Here is an 18,808-nt window from a genome sequence, read left to right as displayed (position 1 = left end):
AGACTTTGTAGTACTGTGACATCCAAGTTTGGATAATGAAACATTTATGTAATCCAAGTAGTTGGAAGGGTCCGTGGGTACTTAAAGACCAATCATGTCGAATTCATTACTAATTTGTGATGTAACTAAGGACAGTAGAACACCTCTCTCAATGTGTATATTTCCCAGTGATCAGATTCACATCTAGATGTTGTGAAACTTTAGTTTCATATGTAATTATATTTGTGAGATGTGACGTTAGCCTTCTAAATGAGAGAATTGTTTTTCATATGAAGTTTTAACCAGTCAGTGAGCACAGACATTATGTCGGCGTCATGGAAGGCTCCTTTTTCCAGAGTGCATAAAAGGACCCATGACAATTTTACATTAGACCAGCGGGATCGACAGCTTTAGCTGGAAGGTAAGACACTCAAACGTTCAACAGAAGAATCTCTATAAACCAGACGGCATGAAGCGGTGGCTACATGGCTGAGAAGTGGCTTAAAACTAAAGACCAAGCAGGTGGACAGTCTTGAACTGGCCATCACAAAGAGTTACACTCCACAATTCTATAGCAGCACGATATCAACCCTGAGCATATCAGACTGCTTTTCTCCACTACATCACCAGATTCCTGCCGTAAGCTCTGGACCATTACTCCAGAGTGGCCCAGCCCTGATGCTAGACTTGAGACCGGCCCATCTCCCGGCCTGCTCAGTGGACCCTATGATTACTCGGCTACACAGCTGATGCCTCCCGGACTCTTCACTAACACAACTAGAAGCCACTACATCACCTGATTCCTGCCATAAGCTCTGGACCTTTGCTTCGGATCATTGCAGCTAGCTAGCTGCTACCGAGTGGCTATAGTGACTAATCCCCTTGTCCCGAAGCTAGCACCAGTTAACCTCAAGCCAGGCGCATCTCCCGGCTAGCTAGCAAACAATCACTCCAGCTACAATACCTCTTTTGTCAATTGGCCTGGACCCTTTGTCGACACGCAGCCCCGCTGATCCATCACGACTGGTCTGCCGACGTAATTCCATCATGTGCCCTCAACCGGCCTTTGTCAGACGTCGGTGAAGACGCTTCTGCTAGCCCCGGACAGCTAACTTTGGGAACGCTGTCCCCCGCTTTGCCAGCGTAGTAACGACTACCTAACGGCTCCCCTGTTTCATCTATTGCTGTTCACTGGACCCTATGATCACCTGGCTACATAGCTGATGCCTGATGGACTGTTCATTAACTTCTCAGGGCTAGACGACAACTTCCGGTGAAATTGGAGGGCACGCAATTCAAATAAATTATGGCTATTAAACATTTAGGTACATACAAGTGTCTTATATCGGTTAAAAGCTTAGTCTTGTTCATCTAACTGCATTGTCCGATTTACAATGGGCTTAACAGCGAAAGCATGCCATGCGATTGTTGAAGACGGCACCCCACATCAAAATATTTTTCAACCAGCACAGGTTTCATAAAATCACATGGTGATTTAAATATTAACTTTTTTCAAAAATCTTCCTCTGATTTGCAATCCAAAGGGTCCCAGCTACAACATGTAGTGTCGTTTTGTTAAAATCCTTTATATCCCAAAAAGTCTTTAGTTGGCGCCATCGATTTTGAGTAATCCACTCGTTCAACGTGCAGAGAAAGTTTAGTGGCAGCTTTTTGGATTCCTATGTTAAAACAAGTCAAAATACATTTCTATTTAATCCTGAGGTACCCTAAAATGTCATTAAACTATAATATTTCATACGGAAAGATGTTCAATAGAAAAGCAAAATAAGCAAGCGTGCGTCCCCTTCGTCACGCGCGCACAGACTGATTTCCAACTCTGACTCCCAGTACAAACTCAATTCTTCCCCGTTTGGAAAGAAACAAGCCTGAAATATTGAACCAAGACTGACATCTAGTGGAAGCCGAAGGAATTGCAATATGGGAGCTGGAATTGCATATGACCCATAGCTTTCCATTGTAAGAGCATGGGCTCAATAAAAAGTCTGCTTGGTTTTTCTTTTGGATTTTCTCCTACCATATTAATTGTTAGTCTCATACATTATAACATTTCTATGAACTTCAGTGTTTTCTATCAAACGGTACCAATTATATGCATATCCTGGCTTCTGGGCCTGAGTAACAGGCAGTTTACTTTGGGCATGTCAGTCAGATAGGAAGTGGAGAAATAGACCTTAGCCTCCGTTTTTTATTTCGTTTATCTGTCGGCCCCAGCCTCGAACTCAGGCCCTGTGTAGTTAACTGACCCTCTGCCCATTCATCACCATTTTACCTGTTGTTATCTTAGCTGATTAGCTGTTGTCTTAGCTAGCTCTCCCATTCCGTTGGTAGAGCACGGTTTTCTCCCTGTGGCTCAGTTGGTAGAGCATGGTGATTGCAACGCCAGGGTTGTGGGTTCGATTCCCACGGGGGGCCAGTATGGGGATAAAAAAAATGTATGAATTGAAATGTATGCATTCACTACTGTAAGTCGCTCTGGATAAGAGCGTCTGCTAAATGACTAAAATGTAAATGTAATTCAACACCTGTGATTGCTTTGTCTCTCTCTAATGCCAATATGCCTTGTATACTGTGTAGGGTACTTATTGTTTTATTTTACTGCGGAGCCCCTAGCCCCTAGCCCCATTCAACATGCCTCAGATACCTCTTGTCCCACCTCCCACACATGCGGTGACCTCACCTAGCATAACTAGTGCCTCCAGAGATGCAACCTCTTATCGTCACTCAATGCCTAGGTTTACCTCCACTGTACCCACACCCTACCGTCTGTACATTATGCTGTCACTATTCTACCACGCCCAGAAATCTGCTCCTTTTATTCTCTGCCCCCAACGCACTAGACCACCAGTTATGATAGCCTTTAGCCGTACCCTCATCCTACTCCTCGGGTGATGTAGAGGTTAACCCAGGCCCTATGTGTCCCCAGGCGCTCTCATTTGTTGACTTCTGTAACCGTAAAAGCCTTGGTTTCATGCATGTTAACATCAGAAGCCTCCTCCCTAAGTTTGTTTTACTCACTGCTTTAGCACACTCCGCCAACCCTGAAGTCCTTGCCGTATCTGAATCCTGGTTTAGGAAGGCCACCAAAAATTCTGAGATTTCCATCCCCAACTACATTTTCAGTCAAGATAGAATTGCCAAAGGGGGAGCATTTGTAATCTACTGCAGAGAGCCTGCAAAGTGCTGTCATACTTTCCAGGTCTATGCTCAAACAGTTCAAGCATCTAATTTTTAATATGAATCTCTCCAGAAATAAGTCTCACTTTTGCTGCCTGTTTATAGAGCCCCTGCCCCCCCATCTCCCAGCTGTGCCCTGGACACCATATGTGAATTGATTGCCCCCCCATCTATCTTCAGAGTTCGTTCTGTTAGGTGACCTAAACTGGGATATGCTTAACACCGCAGCTATCCTACAATCTAAGCAAGATGCCCTCAATCTTACACAAATTATCAAGGAACCTAACAGGTATAACCCTAAATCTGTAAGCATGGGCACCCTCATAGATGTTATCCTGACCAACTTGCCCTCCAAATACACCTCTGCTGATTTCAATCAAGATCTCAGCGATCACTGCCTCATTGCCTGCATCCGTTATGGGTCCGCAGTCAAACGACCACCCCTCATCACTGTCAAACACTCCCTAAAACACTTCTGTGTGCAGGCCATTCTAATCGACCTGGCCCGGGTATCCTGGAAGGATATTGACCTCATCCCGTCAGTAGAGGATGCATGGTTCTTTAAAAGTAATTTCCTCAACACTTTAAATAAGCATGCCCCTTTCAAAAAATGTAGAACTAAGAACAGATATAGCACTTGGTTCACTCCAGACCTGACTGCCCTCGACCAGCACAAAAACATCCTGTGGCGCACTAGCATCGATTAGTCCCAGCAATATGCAACTTTCCAGGGAAGTCTGGAACCAATAAACAGTCAGTTAGGAAAGCAAAGGCTAGCTTTTTCAAACAGAAATTTGCAGCCTGTACCTCTAACTCTAAAAAGTTCTGGGACACTAAAGTCCATGGAGAATAAGAGCACCTCCTCTCAGCTGCCCACTGCACTGAGGCTAGGAAACACTCATCACCGATAAATCCACGATAATCTAATTTCAATAATAATTTCTCTACGGCTGGCCATGCTTTCCTCCTGGATACCCCAACCCCTGGCCAACAGCTCCGCACCCTCCATAGCAACTTGCCCAAGCCTCCCCAGCTTCTCCTTCACCCAAATCCAGATAGCAGATCTGAAAGAGCTGCAAAACATGGACCTGTACAAATCAGCTGGGCTAGGCAATCTGGACCCTCTTTCTAAAATTATCCACCGCCATTGTCACAACCCCTATTACTAGTCTGTTCAGCCTCTTATTCGTATCGTCCGAGATTCCTAAAGATTGGAAAGCTGCCGCGGTCATACCCCTCTTCAAAGGGGGTGACACTCTAGACCCAAACTGTTACAGACCTATATCCATCCTGCCTATCTTGAGCCCCTGAAAACCAAGTTAACAAGCAAACTGACTATTTTAGAATCCCACCATACCTTCTCTGCTGTGCAATCCGGTTTCTGAGCTGGTCACGGGTGCACCTCAGCCACGCTCAAGGTACTAAACGATATCATAACCACCACCTGCTCCAATATCCAACACCTGCTCCAATATCCAATGATAGACGTGGCGCGAATTACAAATTCCTCAAAAATACAAAAACTTCCATTTTTCAAACATATGACTATTTTACAGCATTTTAAAGACAAGACTCTCCTTTATCTAACCACACTGTCCGATTACAAAAAGGCTTTACAGCGAAAGCAAAACATTAGATTGTCAGGAGAGTACCCAGCCAGAAATAATCAGACACACATTTTTCTAGCTAGCATATAATGTCACAAAAAACAAAACCACAGCTAAATGCAGCACTAACCTTTGATCTTCATTAGATGACACACCTAGGACATTGTTATACAATACATGCATGTTTTGTTCAATCAAGTTCATATTTATATCAAAAACCAGCTTTTTACATTAGCATGTGACGTTCAGAACTATCATACCCCCCGCAAACCTCCGGTGAATTTACTAAATTACTCACGATAAACGTTCACAAAAAACATAACAATTATTTAAAGAATTATAGATACAGAACTCTTTGTGCAATCGAGGTGTCCGATTTTAAAATAGCTTTTCGGTGAAAGCACATTTTGCAATATTCTGAGTAGATAGCCCAGCCATCACGGCTAGCTATTTAGACACCCGGCAAGTTTAGCCTTCACCAAAATCAGATTTACTATTATAAAAGTTTGATTACCTTTTGTTGTCTTCGTCAGAATGCACTCCCAGGACTGCTACTTCAATAACAAATGTTGGTTTGGTCCAAAATAATCCATCGTTATATCCGAATAGCGGCGTTTTGTTCGTGCGTCCCAGAAACTATCCGAAATGGTAAATCAGGGTCGTGCGCATGGCGCAATTCGTGACAAGAAATTTCTAAATATTCCATTACCATACTTCGAAGCATGTCAACCGCTGTTTCAAATCAATTTTTATGCAATTTATCTCGTAAAAAAGCGATAATATTCCGACCGGGAATCTCCTTTTCGGAAAACAGAGGAAAAAACACAAAGACGGGGGCGGCCAGTGCACGCGCCTAAGCCCACAGTCCCTTGATCGGCCACTTGAGAAAGGCGATAATGTGTTTCAGCCTGGGGCTGGAATGACGACATTCAGGTTTTTCCCGGGCTCTGAGAGCCTATTGGAGCCGTGGGAAGTGTCACGTTACCGCAGAGATCCTTTGTAATTGAATGAGATGTCAAAGAAAGACAATAAATGGTCAGACAGGCCACTTCCTGTAAAGGAATCTCTCAGGTTTTGACCTGCCATTTGAGTTCTGTTATACTCAGACACCATTCAAACAGTTTTAGAAACTTTGGAGTTTTTTCTATCCAAAGCCAATAATTATATGCATATTCTAGTTACTGGGCAGGAGTAGTAACCAGATTAAATCGGGTACGTTTTTTATCCAGCCGTGTCAATACTGCACCCTAGCCCTAATAGGTTAACCTGTTGGGTCTAGGGGGCAGCATTTGCACGTCTGGATAAAAAAAATGTACCCGATTTAATCTGGTTACTAATCCTACCCAGTAACTAGAATATGCATATACTTATTATATATGGATAGAAAACACTCTAAAGTTTCCAAAACTGTTTGAATGGTGTCTGTGAGTATAACAGAACTCATTTGGCAGGCAAAACCCTGAGACATTTTCTGACAGGAAGTGGATACCTGATGTGTTGTATTGACTTTAAACCTATCCCATTGAAAAACACAGGGGTTTAGGAATATTTTGGCACTTCCTATTGCTTCCACTAGATGTCACCAGCCTTTACAAAGTGTTTTGAGTCTTCTGGAGGGAGATCTGACCGAACAAGAGCCATGGAACGGTGATGTCCCATTAGACACCTGGCGCGCTAGTTCATGTTGGGTACCCTCGTTCCAATACGTTATAAAAGAGTATGCATTCGTCCACCTTGAATATTATTCATGTTCTGGTTAAAAAAGGCCCTAATGATTTATGCTATACAACGTTTGACATGTTTGAACGAACGGAAATATATTTTTTCCCCTCGTTCATGACGAGAAGTCCGGCTGGCTTACATCATGTGCTAACGAGACGGAGATTTTTGGACATAAATGATGAGCTTTTTTGAACAAAACTACATTCGTTATGGACCTGTGATACCTGGAAGTGACATCTGATGAAGAGAATCAAAGGTAATGGATTATTTACATAGTATTTTCGATTTTAGATCTCCCCAACATGACGTCTAGTCTGTATCGCAACGCGTATTTTTCTGGGCGCAGTGCTCAGATTATTGCAAAGTGTGATTTCCCAGTAAGGTTATTTTTAAATCTGGCAAGTTGATTGCGTTCAAGAGATGTAAATCTATAATTCTTTAAATGACAATATAATATTTTACCAATGTTTTCTAATTTTAATTATTTAATTTCTGACGCTGACTTGACTGCCGGTTATTGGAGGGAAACGATTTCCTCAACATCAATGCCATAGTAAAACGCTGTTTTTGTATATAAATATGAACTTGATAGAACTAAAAATGCATGCATTGTCTAACATAATGTCCTAGGAGTGTCATCTGATGGAGATTGTAAAAGGTTAGTGCATCATTTTAGCTGGTTTTATGGTTTTGGTGACCCTGTCTTTGACTTGACAAAACATTACACACAACTCTTGTAAATGTACTGTCCTAACATACTCTAAATTTATGCTTTCGCCGTAAAACCTTTTTGAAATCGTAAAACGTGGTTAGATTAAGGAGATGTTTATCTTTCAAATGGTGTAACATAGTTGTATTTTTGAAAAATTTGAATTTTGACATTTATTTGGATTCAAATTTGCCGCTCTTGAAATGCACCTGCTGTTGATGGAGTGCACCACGGGTGGCACGCTAGCGTCCCACCTAGCCCCAAGAGGTTAAGAACAGTTCCCTATCAAGCGACCATTGGTACTTCTGACGTCTCCATTATAACAGAGCCCGCTGAACAAGCTACAACTACGGAATACTTATCTCTGCTGGACAACCAGACTTTCTGTTGAATTACTCCCCGTAGATGGATCAAGTGTTTTCAACGGATAGACAGCAAAGACATACACACATAAATATGTACATTGCAATTATTTCTAAGGAGCTGCTGTTCATTTGCAGAGTATTCGCATTTCCATGAGCATCGTTCTCAGCTGTAATGTACGTTAGTGAAGTCCTTGTCTTTTTCTCCTGCTCTTTCTTACATGCCCCTCCCTTTCCCCCTCTTTTGAATCTTCCATTTTGTGTAACAAGCAGTCATATTGGTTTAGTCCACTAGGGACTTTTCATTGCATTATGTAGCTTGTAAGATATTCTGTTTATATCATTCTGTTTGATTAGTTAGAAATTGGCTTATTTATTTACTGTCGCTGATTTATGCACTCACTGATTTATGCGAAGGTTCGTGCAGATATCCAAGAATTTTGGGACGTTCACAATGAGACTGAAGGTAACTATTAATTAATGACTGATCGATTACTGAAATGTAAGATCTTTAAGTTACTGTTTTCCGGATTAAATACACTTTGTCTGTGGTGCCCCAAGATTGCTAATGAGTTAATTGTTGCAGGATTAATTTAATCAAAATAGTTAATCGATTTGATAAAATCGTTATCACGTTAATTATGGTAAAGACACGACGCTCTTAAGAGAGTGGCTCTCTTATTGTGTTAGCACCCACAATTTTACATAAGTAGGTTTTTATATGACCATAGAGTTTAGTCTATTTCATGTTTTTCTTTTTTGCCTTGGAAATTTTGCGACACTGGTATCTTGACAACCCTCGTCCCAGTCATGTTATTGGCTCGTAACCAACCGTGCAAAAAATATATATATATTTGCATTCTAGCTTTTGTACAGAATGTTGCTGCTACTGTTTCTTAAGACCGAAAAAGTATCTGGACATCAGAACAGCGACTACGCTCCTTGAAGTGGACTAAGAATATTTCTTTAATGAGTTGGATGAGAGGTATTTACTCCAGACACCCGAACAGGCTGTCATCCACAGGAGAAAGATTTCGCAGGAGATAAGTGTGCCTTGAGGATCCGGTGACAAGTGGCTAATCTGCCTTGGTACAATGGCAATCGCTGGATAATAAATTGGACGAAGTAAAAGCACATATCTTATCAATGGGACATTAAATACTGTAATATCTTATGTTTCACCGAGTCTGTGGGTTATATGCTGTATCGGCAGGATCGAACAGCAGCCTCGTAAGACTGGGTCGCGGTCCATGTATATTTGTAAACAGCTGGTGCGCGATATCTAAGGAAGTCTCGGTTTTGCTCGCCTGAGGTAGCGTGGTCTTCAGCTTATGAGATATTCTATCTACCTAGAGTGCATCTATTTTTCGTAGCTGTCTACATACCACCACAGACCGACGCTGGCACTAAGACCAAACTTGATGAGCTGTATACCGCCATAATCAAACAGGAAAATGCTCATCTGTTTTGCTAGCACAGACTGGAATATGTTCTGGGATTCTTCCGATGGTATTGAGGAGTACACCACATCAGTCACTGGCTTCATTGACGACGTCATCCCCACAGTGACTGTACATACCCCAACCAGAAGCCATGGATTACAGGCAACATTGTCACTGAGCTAAATGGTAGAGCTTCCGCTTTCAAGGAGCGGGACTCTAACCTGGAAGCTTATAAGAAATCCTGCAAAGTGTTAGTACACAACTAAGATCAAATCGTACTACACCGGCTCTGACACTCGTCGGATGTGGCAGAGCTTGCAAACTTTTAGGCTACAAAAGTAAGCACAGCTGCAAACTGCCCAGTGACATAAGCCTACCAGACGAGCAAGATTACTTCTATGCTCGCTTCGAGGCAAGTAACACTGAAACATGCATGAGAGCAAAAGCTGTTCCAGACGACTGATCACGCGCTCCAAGGCCGACGTGTGTAAGACCTTTAAACAGGTCAACATTCACAAGGACGCAGGGCCAGACGGATTACCAGGACGTGTACTTCCGAGCATGCGCTGACCAACTGGCAAGTTTCTTCACTGACGTTTTCAACCTGTCCCTGACTTAGTCTGTAATGCCAACATGTTTCAAGCAGACCATAGCACTCACATCTGTCGCCATGAAGTGCTTTGAAAGGCTGGTCATGGCTCACATCAATACCATTATCCCAGAAACCCTAGACCCACTTTAATTTGCATACCACCCCAAAATATCCATAGATGATGCAATCTCTATTGCACTCAACACTGCCATTTCCCACCTGGACAAAAGGAACACCTACGTGAGAATGCTATCCATTGACTACAGCTCAGCACTCAAGACCATAGTGCCCTCAAAGCTCATCACTAAGCTAAGGATCCTGGGACTAAACACCTACCTCTGCAACTGGATCCTGGACTTCCTGACAGGCTGCCCCCAGGTGGTAAGGGTAGATAACATCTGCCACGCTGATCATCAACATGGGGGGGCCCCTCCTGTACTCCCTGTTCACTCATGACTGCATGGCCAGGCACAACTCCATCACAATCAACTTTGCCAATGACACAACATTGGTTGGCCTGATTACCGACAACGATAAGACGGCCTATAGGGAGGAGGTCCGAGACCTGGCTGTATGGCGCAAGGACAACTTCTCCCTCAACGTGACCAAGACAAAGGAGATGATAGTGGACTACAGGAAAAGGAGGACCAAGCACACCATTCTCATCGACGGGGCTGTAGTGGAGCAGGTTGAGAGCTTCAAATTCCTTGGTGTCCACATCGCCAAAAGACTCTTGGTCCACAAAGCCAATTCCCCCTCAGGAGACTGAAAATATTTGGTATGTTTCTACAGCTGCACCATCGAGCGCATCCTGACGGGTTGCATCACTGCCTGGAATGGCAACAGCTCAGCCTCCGACCGCAAGGCACTCGAGTGTGGCGCGTACGGCCCAGTACATCACTGGGGCCAAGCTTCCTGCCATCCAGGACCTCTATACTAGGCGGTGTCAGAGAAAGGCCCAAACAATTGTCAAAGACTCCAGCCACCCTGGTCATAGACTGTTCTCTCTGCTACCGCACGGCAAGTGGTACCGGAGCGCCAAGTCTTGGTCCAAGAGGCTTCTCAACAGCTTCTACCCCCCCCCCCCCAAGCCATAATACTGCTGAAAATCTAATCAAATGGCTACCCCAGACTATTTGCAATGCCTCTCCCCCCACGCTGCTGCTACTCATCTATGCATATGTAGCAGTGTGATGTTCCCCTAGATTATGCACCAAGTTGTGCACAAGGACCAATTCAAATAGGCTAGGTCAAGAGGGGATGTTAATAATTTTATAATAATAATTCAGTGTTTTATTTAATTACAGCTGCATGGCTGTTGTTCTTTTGTGTACAAACACTTTTTCATGTCAATATTGTACATGCACGTGATTGTAAAAGTTGTGTATATTTTGGTTTGGCCCATCGCGTTATCTGTATTTCCGTACCCCCTTATTGTTCTTTTCCCTGACCTTCGGCATAGCAAGGTATGTTGTCCTTGGCGCCGAAATTGTTTAATATAAAACCGTGGTAATGTTACACAATGTGCTGTTATGCAACCATAAGTTTGTTACAATGTGGACAATATAAAGATTTATGTTAACCTCTCTGGGATATGTGGAATGCTAGCGTCTCACCTGGCCAACGTCCAGTGAAAATGCAGAGTGCCAGATTCAAATAAATTACTATAAAATGTAAACTTTCATGAAATCACACATGCAATACACCAAACTAAAGCTGCACTTGTGAATCCAGCCAACGTGTCAGATTTCAAAAAGGCTTTACGGCGAAAGCAAACAATGCTATAATCTGAGGATAGCACCCCACCAAACAAACAGACAATCATGATTCAACCCGCCAGACGCGACACAAAACGCAGAAAAAATATATAATGCATGCCTTTGACGAGCTTCTTCTGTTGGCACTCCAATATGTTCCATAAACATCACAAATGGTCCTTTTGTTCGATTAATTCCGTCGTTATATATCCAAAATGTCAATTTATTTGGTGCGTTTGATCCAGAAAAAAACAGGTTCCAAATCGCGCAACATGACTACAAAATATCTCATAAGTTACCTGTAATCGTTGTCCAAACCTTTCAAACAACTTTCCTAATACAACTTGAGGTATTTTTTTTACGTAAATAATTTATTAAAATTTAAGACGGGATAAACAGCGTTCAATACCGGAGGAAAACAAAGTGGAGCGAGCTTTCTGGTTGTGCGCCTCTTTCAAAAAGTACACTTCTCTCTAGCCTCATTCTGAACAGTGCTACTTAATTTCTCAAAGGAAAAACCTCAACCACTTTCTAAAGACTGTTGACATCCAGTGGAAGCAATAGGAACTGCAAGCAAGTCGCTTAGAAATCTGGAATCCCAATGAAAAACAATTGAAAAGAGTGACCGCAAAAAAAAAATATGAATGGTTTGTCCTTGGGGTTTCGCCTGCGAAATAAGTTCTGTTATACTCGGACATCATTCAAACAGTTTTAGAAACTTCAATGTTTTCTATCCAAATCTAGCAGGCAGATTACTACGGACACGCTTGTCATCCGGATGTCAAAATACTGCCCCATAGCCCAAAGAAGTTAACAAGTTTCACTGAGCTCGCTAACTAGGGTATCTATTGTAACTTGTGAGTACTTGGGACAATGTTTGCGTGAGTGTCCATGTGCTCGCGCAGGTGCCTGAGCGCTATGACTGCGCCAAGGGCTAACGTATTGTGTGTTGTCTCTTCGTGTGCAGGGCAAATAAAAATAATTCAACCAGCAGACCTCCAGTTGTGGCAGTGTCCTAATTAAAAGTACACAACGCAGAACGAACCACGCTACACAGTCACTTTAACCTCTTTGGGGTAGGTTCACCTGGCCAACATCTGGTGAAATTGCGGAGTGTGAAATTCAAATTACAAAAATCATAATATTGAACATTCATGAAAATACAAGTGTCATACATCATTTAAAAGCTTAACTTGTTAATCCAGCCGCTTCGTCAGATTTCAAAAAGGCTTTACGGCAAAAGCACACCATGCGATTATCTGAGGAAAGCGCCCCGCACACAAAAGCATTGCATTCATTTTCCAACCAAGCAGAGGCGTCACAAAAGTCAGAAATGGCGATAAAATAAGTCACTTCGAAGCTCTTCATCTGGTTGCAATCACAAGGGTCCCAGCTACATAACAAATGGTCATTTTGTTCGATAAAGTCCTTTATATCCCAAAAGTCAGTTTAGTTGGCGCGCTTGAAAATGCATACAAATGACTCCCGTAAGTTACCAACAAACTTCTACCAAACAAGTCAAACAATGTTTTTAATAAATCCTCAGGTACCCTAATATGTAAATAAACTATACAATTTAAGACAAAGTATGTCCATTACCGGAGATAAATAACGGAGTGCGCGCCCTCACCGGAACGCGCTACAAACACTACAGCCAAAATGGGAGCCACTTCGAAAAACTACAAATTCTAGCTAATTTTTCCAAAAACAAGCCTGAAACTCTTTCTAAAGACTCTTGACATCTAGTGGAAGCCCTAGGAACTGCAGTCGCGGAGGTATTCCTTTTATATTCCCATAGACGGGCATTGTAATCAGTGGTGAGCTATAACATTTTTTTATCTGGATGGATTGTCCTCGGGTTTTCGCCTTCCATATCAGTTCTGTTATACTCACAGACCATTATTTTAACAGTTTTAGAAACTTTAGTTTTCTATCCAATACTACCAATTGTATGCATATCCTAGCTTCTGGGCCTGAGTAACAGACAGTTTACTTTGGGCACCTCATTCAACCAAATTTCCAAATACTGCTCCCTACCCCGAAGAAGTGGAAAGATCCCATAAATGTTCCATACGCAGAAAGCTTATTTATCTTATTTTGTGCACACATTTGTTTACATCCCTGTTAGTGAGCGTTTCTCCTTTGCCAAGATAATCCAGCCACCTGACAGGTGTGGCATAGCAAGAAGCTGATTTATTTACATTACACAGGTGTACCTTGTGGTAGGGACAAAAGGCCATGCTAAAAATGTGCAGTTTTGTCACAACACATTGCCACAGATGTCTCACGTTTTGAGGGAGCGTGCAATTGGCATGCTGACTGCAGGAATGTCCACCAGAGGTGTTGCTAGAGAATTCAATGATAATGTCTTTACCATAAGTTGTCTCCCAATGTCGTTTTGGAGTATTTGGCAGTGCGTCCAACCGGCCTCAACTGCAGACTGTGTAACCACTCCACCACAGGACCGCCACACCCAGCTTCTTTACCTATGGGATTATCAGAGACCAGCCACCCACACAACCTCTGCACATACTTCAACTGGGCAGATGGCAGACCACATGGCGTCATGTGGGCAAGTGGTTCGCTGATGTCAATGTTGTAAACAGAGTGCCCCATGGTGGGGTTCTGGTATGGACGGGCATACGCTACGGACAATGAATACAATATATATATTTTTTTTGATGGCAATTTGAATGCACAAAGATACCGCGACAAGATCCTGAGGCCCATGTTTCAGCATGATAATGCACAGCCCAATGTCGCAAGGTTCTGTACACAATTCCTGGAAGCTGAAAATGTCCCAGTTCTTCCATGGCCTGCATACTCAGACATGTCACCCATTGAGCATGTGTGGGTTGCTCTGGATCGACATATACAACAGTGTTCCAATTCCCGCCAATATCCTGCAACTTCGCACTTCCATTTTGAAGAAGAGTGGGGCAACATTTCACAGGCTACTAGATGTAGGCTCAGACTTGATGTAGTTCTCCGCTGTTGAAAAGTGGTTTTGGAAATATAGCCAAATGCCAGCTAGGATTTGTTTCTACTTGCTGATCTTGTTTTACTGTGAATGTTTCTTTTTATTTATTCTGCCTCTTAAGTGCTGTGTTTTGTGCCAGCAGGTGTGGGAGACTGAGACATGGATGCCCATGAAGACGACTCAAGCTGTTTTTCATGACGAGCTCATCTCGTCTGGAGACTCCGCCAACGGCTCAGACTTTGGCTTCCCCGATGAGGAGCACGACACATTTGACAACGAGGACAAGGCCGACGACAATGAGGATTATGACAATTTCTCTGGCTCTGGCGACGGAGGTTGGATTTAGCAAAAAGTTACTTTGCTTTAGCTAGCTGATAGAATATAAAGTTACTTTGCTTTAGCTAGCTGATAGACTATAATTGTGTATTCTTTTCTCGACAGGACCAACTATTACAATCAAAAACGACAAGGTGAAGTTTCTCATAATTAGCTATTATGTTCTAAATGGGAGCCCACAAATTGCTAACGTTTTGTTTCCTCTTTTTAGTGTAATGACTTATAGGCCTAATTCTCACTGCTTTTTGTCCATAGCCTTCTATGAACAACAAGATTCCAGACCTGAGGCTCAAACCCACAGTGAACGAGATTCAATTGGTCCAGAAGAACAATGAAGTGTTAGTGCGGGTTTCTCCCAAGCCTGAGGAGCACCCATCGAACGTACTGATGGCCCATGCAGGGGAGGAGAGCATCTTCAACAAGACTGAAGTCCTAGCAGGTGAGGCAATGGCACACTATTTGTGCTAGTTAAATTGTTGAATCTGAGTTTATTTAACTTTGAAAAAGGTATGGAAGTTTAAATTTCGCTTTGTCAGAAATGTGGCTTGATTTGCTGCTTGTCAAATTAAAGCAATGCAAGAATGTTAATTGTAATTCCACTGCGTTTTGTTTCAGCTCTTATTGCTGGTGGAGCAGTGGGGCTGTTCTTTGCTGTCCTCCTCATCCTCCTGCTTGTCTACCGCATGAAGAAGAAGGATGAAGGCAGCTACGACCTGGGAAAGAAGCCCATCTACAAGAAGGCTCCCACCACAGAGGTCTACGCATAAAGCCCACCTTCGCCGGGCTGCGTGCCTCTCGAAAGCAAACCTCTTGTCTGCTTACTGTACAGCCGGGAAGTCCTAAAGGGAGAAACCATCACAAGCAAAAAACTGCTTCTCTGGTTCATTAAAACATTTTTTGGAAACAACACTTTATTAACTGTCCGTTAAAAGGAAGAGAACCATTTCAGCTGCCAAACAATGCAGTACAAGATAGTTGTACTTTTTTTTTCTTGCTCGTGTAAAAACGAAAGTGTACATTCTGCAGCGACACTGCAGCAAAATCTTGACATTTCCCTCCCACCTTCTCTTTAATGACACTAACAAGGTGAATGAGAACTTCACACTCAGTGAGGTGACATGGTACAAATATTGGTACAGCTATTTATTTTTAACCTTGGTACCCATTCTTGTGTTAATACTACTATTACAGAAGTCTGTCACTGTTGCATTTTATATTTACAGTGCATTCGTAAAGTATTCAGACCCCTTTTCCCACATTTTGTTAGTTTCAGCCTTATTCTAAAATGGATTGAATTGGGTTCTTTTCTACTCAATCTACACCTAATACCCCATAATGACAAACCAAAAATAATACTGAAATATCACAAGTATTCAGCACCTTTACTCAGTACTCATCCACCTCTGGCCTGCTGGCCCCCCTACCTCTGAGGAAGCACAGTTCCCGCTCAGCCCAGTCAAAACTGTTCGCTGCTCTGGTACCCCTATGGTGGAACAAGCTCCCTCACGACGCCAGGACAACGGAGTCAATCACCACCTTCCGGAGACACCTGAAACCCCACCTCTTTAAGGAATACCTGGGATAGGACAAAGTAATCCTTCTAACGCCCCCCCTAAAAGATTTAGATGTACTATTGTAAAGTGGTTGTTCCACTGGATATCATAAGGTGAATGCACCAATTTGTAAGTCGCTCTGGATAAGAGCGTCTGCTAAATGACTTAAATGTAAAATGTAAATGTACTTTGTTGAAGTATCTTTTTGGCAGCGACTACAGCCTTGAATCTTCTTGGGTATGACGCTACAAGCTTGGCAAACTTGTACATTTACATTTTACATATTTAGCAGACGCTCTTATCCAGAGCGACTTACAGTAGTGAATGCATACATTTCATACATTTTTTTCCCCCCGTACTGGTCCCCCGTGGGAATCAAACCCACAATCCTGGCGTTGCAAACACCATGCTCTACCAACTGAGCCACACGGGACCACTATTTGGAGAGTTTTTCCCATTCTTCTCTGCAGATCCTCGAGCTCAGGTTGGCTGCACAGCTATTTTCAGGTCTCTCCAGAGATGTTAGATTGGGTTCAAGTCCGGGCTCTGGCTGGGCCAGTCAAGAACATTCAGAGGTCCCGAAGCCACTCCTGCGTTGCCTTGGCTGTGGGCTTAGGGTCGTTGCCCTATTGGAAGGTGAACCTCCCAGTCTGAGAACCTGTTCCAGAGCGCTCAGGACTTCAAGGATCTTTCCCTCGATCCTGATTAGTCTCCCAGTCCCTGCTGCTGAAGTCCCCACAGCATGATCAAATCAAAGTTTTATTTGTCAGGTGTGCCGAATACAACAGGTGTAGACCTTACAGTGAAATGCTTACTTACAGGCTCTAACCAACAGTGCAAAAAAGGTGAACAATATGTAAGTAAAGAAATAAAAACAACAGGAAAAATAACAGTAGCGAGGCTGCATACAGGCACTGGTTAGTCGGGCTGATTGAGGTAGTATGTACATGTAGATATGGTTAAAGTGACTGCATATATGATGAACAGAGAGTAGCAGTAGCGTAAAAGAGTGGGTGGCGGGTGGTGGGTGGGACACAATGCAGATTAGCCAATGTGCGGGAGCACTGGTTGGTCGGGCCAATTGAGGTAGTATGTACATGAATGTATAGTTAAAGTGACTGCATATATGATAAACAGAGAGTAGCAGCAGCGTGAGGGGTTGGGGGGGGGGGGGCACACAATGCAAATAGTCCAGCTAGCCATTTGATTACCTGTTCAGGAGTCTTGGGGGTAAAAACTGTTGAAACCTTTTTGTCCTAGACTTGGCACTCCGGTACCGCTTGCCATGCGGTAGTAGAGAGAACAGTCTGGCTGGGGTCTTTGACAATTTTTTAGGGCCTTCCTTTGACACCGCCTGGTGTAGAGGTCTTGGATGGCAGCCAGCTTAGCCCCAGTGATGTACTGGGCCGTACGCACTACCCTCTGTAGTGCCTTGCGGTCAGAGGACGAGCAATTGCCATAACAGGCAGTAATGCAACCAGTCAGGATGCTCTCGATGTTGCAGCTGTAGAACATTTTGAGAATCTGAGGACCCATGCCAAATCTTTTTAGTTTCCTGAGGGGGAATAGGCTTTGTCGTGCCCTCTTCATGGCTGTCTTGGTGTGTTTGGACCATTCTAGTTTGTTGGTGATGTGGACACCAAGGAACTTGAAGCTCTCAACCTGCTCCACTACAGCCCTGTCGATGATGCTGCCACCACCATGCTTGTCCTTCTGGAAGGTTCTCCCATCTCCACAGAGGAGCTCTGTCAGTGACCATTAGGTTCTTGGTCACCTCCCTGACCAAGGCCCTTCTCCCCCGATTGCTCAGTTTGGCCGGGCTTCCAGACTTCTTCCGTTTAAGAATGATTGAGGCCACTGTGTTCTTGGTGACCTTCAATGCTGAAGAAATGTTTTGGTACCCTTCCCCAGATCTGTGCCTCATCACAATCCTGTCTCGGAGCTCTGTGGACAATTCCTTCGACCTCATGGCTTGGTTTTTGCTCTGACATGCACTGTCGTGTGGGGTGTGTTTCCAAATCCTATCCAGTCAATTGAATTTACCCCAGATGGACTCAAGTTGTAAAAACATCTTAAGGAGGATCAATGGAAACAGGATGCACCTGAGCTCAATTTCGAGTCTCATAGCAAAGGGTCTGAATACTTAAGGTATTTCTGTTTTATATTTTTAGAATGGGGGGGGGGGGGGGGGATTATTTAATCCAATTGAGAATAAGGCTGTAATGTGGAAAAGGGGAAGGGGTCTGAATGGCTATGTTTTGATTCAAATGTATTTAGTCAAGAACAGATTGAAGTGAATCCCAGATTGATGAAAATAACTTGGTACATGCTACCATATCACTAGCAGTGGCCAAGGTGTTTTATGATTTAATTTGGACGGTGCACAAATCGGCATGCTGTTATTCCTCTTGGACAACTCGCTGTGTGAATACACCCGCATTCCAGCCACTCAATCGTATGTACACCATCATATGTACATGACTGGTGATCTCGTATGTTTTGTCAGGCCTTATCTCAGTGATTACCATGCTTGTAAACTAAGCTATTTGAACAGGTTATGGTTTATCGCTGTTG

General features: G+C 43.3%; 1 protein-coding gene across 1 annotated transcript in view; it reads left to right on the top strand.

Annotated features, from left to right (window-relative positions):
- Positions 1 to 15,448, top strand: part of LOC106565017 (syndecan-4-like) — a 44,258-nt gene extending 28,810 nt beyond the window's left edge. The window contains exons 2-5 of the mRNA XM_014131587.1: positions 14,488 to 14,680; positions 14,787 to 14,815; positions 14,937 to 15,120; positions 15,297 to 15,448. Coding sequence (XP_013987062.1) covers positions 14,488 to 14,680; positions 14,787 to 14,815; positions 14,937 to 15,120; positions 15,297 to 15,448 — 558 coding nt within the window. The remainder of the gene's footprint in view (positions 1 to 14,487; positions 14,681 to 14,786; positions 14,816 to 14,936; positions 15,121 to 15,296) is intronic.
- The last annotated feature ends 3,360 nt before the right edge of the window (positions 15,449 to 18,808 follow it).

The sequence above is a fragment of the Salmo salar genome, chromosome 12 (assembly GCF_965601325.2).
Source record: "Salmo salar chromosome 12, fSalSal1, whole genome shotgun sequence".
NCBI classification, from domain to species: Eukaryota; Metazoa; Chordata; class Actinopteri; order Salmoniformes; family Salmonidae; genus Salmo; species Salmo salar.
Note: the sequence above shows the minus strand (reverse complement) of the source record. Positions and strands in the feature narration are given on the sequence as shown.